Here is a 3,439-nt window from a genome sequence, read left to right as displayed (position 1 = left end):
AATGAGTGAGTGAGTGAGTGAGTGAGTGAGTGAGTGAGTGAGTGAGTGAGTGAGTGAGTGAGTGAGTGAGTGAGTGAGTGAGTGAGTGAGTGAGTGAGCACATGCAAGTTGTATACACATGGGATAATAAGGTCTACATCTCTTGCTTACCTGGAATTTGGACTTCATAGTGAGACACACAATCAGGAAAATCAATACTGGAGACAAGTTGATGAAAAGAGCCTCTACCAGGTCGATTTGCTGTGAAGAGATTAATGGTGCAGGTGATTTTACGTATCCAATGCAGTTCATTTAGGAGGCAGGGTACAAAAACGTTTCACTGAAACGACCATATTATTTGGTGCAAAAATAACCAATGTTTACGTTTTTTTAATGGATGAATTGGTTTATGCAGGTGGTTGGAGGACGCCACTCTGACGTCCTATTTGTTTTCTTTACGTTTGTTTTTTCTGTCCGTCTGTCTTGCTTATTCCCTGGATTGTGTGGCTGTTATTGCTATTATTGAGTCTGTGTGCTTCTCTTTATTCAAACTCAAACTAATTAGCGTAAGGTCTAGAAAATATGAAATATGCACGCGCCTAAAAAATATTACATTACATTATACTGCTTTACATTACATTACACGAGTATTCACACTCAAAAGGCAATATGTGAGGCTGTGTGGTGAAATCAGACGCTCGTCACAATAATGAAATTGAAGAAACTGGTATTTTTCCTGCAAATTTGGCAATTTTTATCGAATTTTTGTTTCTTAGCTTAACACTATTGTTGTCCGGTTAAGAACACATTTCTGGGTGGATTTTCACTGAAAAATGTTTATAAAAGACACAAAAAATGTAAGTTTTCAGTTTCCGCGGACTCTCAAGCTATGGAAAGAACCAAACTTTGGCGGCCATTTTCTAGCTAATTCTACCTTTGAAACCAGGCGACTCCACCTTCTTCAGTCTAAAATATCTTGATTTCTATTCAAGATATATTTTTCCCCGACAGCAAAGTAACGGAACACGCTTTAAAATGATACCAATAACTCCACATGCCCAAAAATTGACGAGGGCCTGATTCCACCCCATCATGACACATATATTCGAAGATGTCTAGATCAATGTGGTTTTCTTCCTCTTTCCGGTCAAACATTCTCCTTGTCCCTCCTCTTTCTCTATGTGGGTTTTCTCTCTTGTAACACCTCTAATCCTCATTACTGGTATGACCTACTTGTGTTGCAGGTGCTGCGAGCAAAAAAAACCCATATTTTAAACATTAAATAAGAAAAAAGATGGTACCTTGAAAGCCGTGTTGAAAGCCCCGACGATGAGGAGGAAGACAGTAGCTGGCGTGAGGAGGGAGGAGACAAAGAGCAGAAGCTGATAGCCGACGTAGAGAGCGGAGAAGTTCTCGTTTTTCTTGATAAGGAGTTGCCAAGACATCAGGATGTCCATAATGTTGGCCATAGTGGAGGGGGACCAGCGACGTCTCTGGTTGTAGAATTCACGGAAACCTGGAATATTCGAAGTAAAACAACTCATGGAATCCAGGAATATTCGAAGTAAAACAACTCACGGAATCCAGGAATATTCGAAGTAAAACAACTCATGGAACCCTGGAATATTCGGAGGAGGGGGGGGGGGAACTCACGGAAACCTGGAATGTTCGAAGCAAAACAACTTACGAAAGCCTGGAATATTCGAAGAAAAATAACTTATGGAAACCTTGAATGTTCGAAGAGAAAGAACTAGCAGAAACCTGTAATATTCTGAATACATTCACACACAAAAAAACCCAGTTCATGGAAACCTTGGATATTCGAAGCAAAACAACCCACGGAACCTGGAATATTCGAAGAGAAAAAAGCACTTTGAGCTTAACACTGAGCTTCTTTCTCTTGGTCTCGGTCTCTCTTTTTATCCTTTTTTAAATTTTCGTTCTCCTTTTTTCATGCGCTCACAGACACACACACACTTACACACAAACACACACACACGTGTACACACACATACAAACACACATACACACACAAACACACATATGTCATTGCATAATTGCACACCCACTCAAGCTCTGGAGCCATATTTCGTCCATACACGTGTGTCTCGCTATTTACTCACTGTGGGTTTATAAACAACCTCCTCCAAAACAAATTTAATTCAACCTGACCAGTGACAATAATAAAATTCAAAATTGTACATTTATCGATCAAAAAGGAAACCTATGCTTGTCAGTTCAAAAGATTCGGGCGCTTTGAGTATACTGAATTTGGAATAGTTTCCAAGCTTTTATTTTGGGACAAATATGAACCATTATCTTCTGGTGTCTACTATTGGAAAAAAAAGAAAGTCGATATGTTTAATGATTCATGTCAGTGAATTAACATGTTTCATAGTAAAAGCTCATTCTTCAGCTTAAGAGGCTTTACAAACAAAAACGCCAAAAAGATTTGTTGTCGTCAGTATTATTAGAAATACCTTCTGGGCAGTAGGTCAAGGCATCTGCAGCGGCACAGTACTCTACCCTGTATCCTTGCTGTAGCAGTAGTGTACATAACCAACGATCTTCACCTGGAACGGAATGATCGAGGTGGGACAGAAGTGAGTGGGTAAGTAATAGGATTCCGGAGTAAGGTAAATGTGTGAGCTATTGAGTATATGAGAGAGAAAGACAGAAAAAAGAAAGAGAGAAGAGAGAGAGAGAGAAAGAGAGAAGAGAGAGAGAGAGAGAGAGAGAGAGAGAGAGAGACTGATAGAGAGAGAGGGGGTGGGAAGCTTCTGAACGATAAAAAAAACAGAAGGAGAGTGGGTGAAAGAGAAAGAGACAAACTGATTTGCAGACTCAAAGATAGATAGAGAGACGGGGTGAGGGAGAGTGAACAAAAAAGAGGATTCTTTCTCTTTTGGAAAGTGTTTTACGGCGCTCCCAACTGCATAAGGTCATATGAGCGCGAGGGACACATTAAGCGTTTTTAGTTGGTAGGAAATGTTGAATTTTGCCCGTGTGGCGGCCGAAGCCTACTCTTATCGATTTTACACCTCCAAGGTTTATTAACGTGCACAACTTGCACACGGGCCCTCCGAGATTTTTCGCCCTTGTCCAAGAAGGCTAGGTGTAAATCTTTCCTACCAGAGGATCAGGGGTGTGGCTGAAAGACAGCAGTAAGGAGGAGCCCAGGAGTAGCAGTAGAAAGGCTGCAGAAAGAATCAGGAGCCCTGAAGAGGGAGCAAAGGAAGTGAGGGGGTGGAGGCAGAAAGAGGGGGCTAAAGCAGACGACAGAACATTGCCAGAGAACGGGAGAGGATGTGAAAGGAGACAATTTTAGAGAAAAAATATTTTCGGTCGCTACCCGGATTCGAACCCGGGACTTTTGAATGGCCTCTAGGCCACAAGAGCCCCCAAAGAGAGAGAGAGAGAGAGAGAGAGAGAGAGAGAGAGAGAGAGAGAAAGAGAGAGA

The 3,439-nt window shown here is 41.5% G+C and overlaps 1 protein-coding gene across 1 annotated transcript in view; it reads right to left on the bottom strand.

Moving 5' to 3' along the window:
- LOC101859001 (chitin synthase chs-2) overlaps positions 1-3,439 on the bottom strand; it is a gene marked incomplete in the record, with an annotated part of 57,463 nt that overhangs the window by 17,376 nt on the left and 36,648 nt on the right. The window contains 3 exon segments of the mRNA XM_035968877.1: positions 151-240; positions 1,281-1,495; positions 2,460-2,552. Coding sequence (XP_035824770.1) covers positions 151-240; positions 1,281-1,495; positions 2,460-2,552 — 398 coding nt within the window.

Source organism: Aplysia californica, unplaced genomic scaffold (genome assembly GCF_000002075.1).
Source record: "Aplysia californica isolate F4 #8 unplaced genomic scaffold, AplCal3.0 scaffold00093, whole genome shotgun sequence".
Classification (NCBI taxonomy): Eukaryota; Metazoa; Mollusca; class Gastropoda; order Aplysiida; family Aplysiidae; genus Aplysia; species Aplysia californica.
Note: the sequence above shows the minus strand (reverse complement) of the source record. Positions and strands in the feature narration are given on the sequence as shown.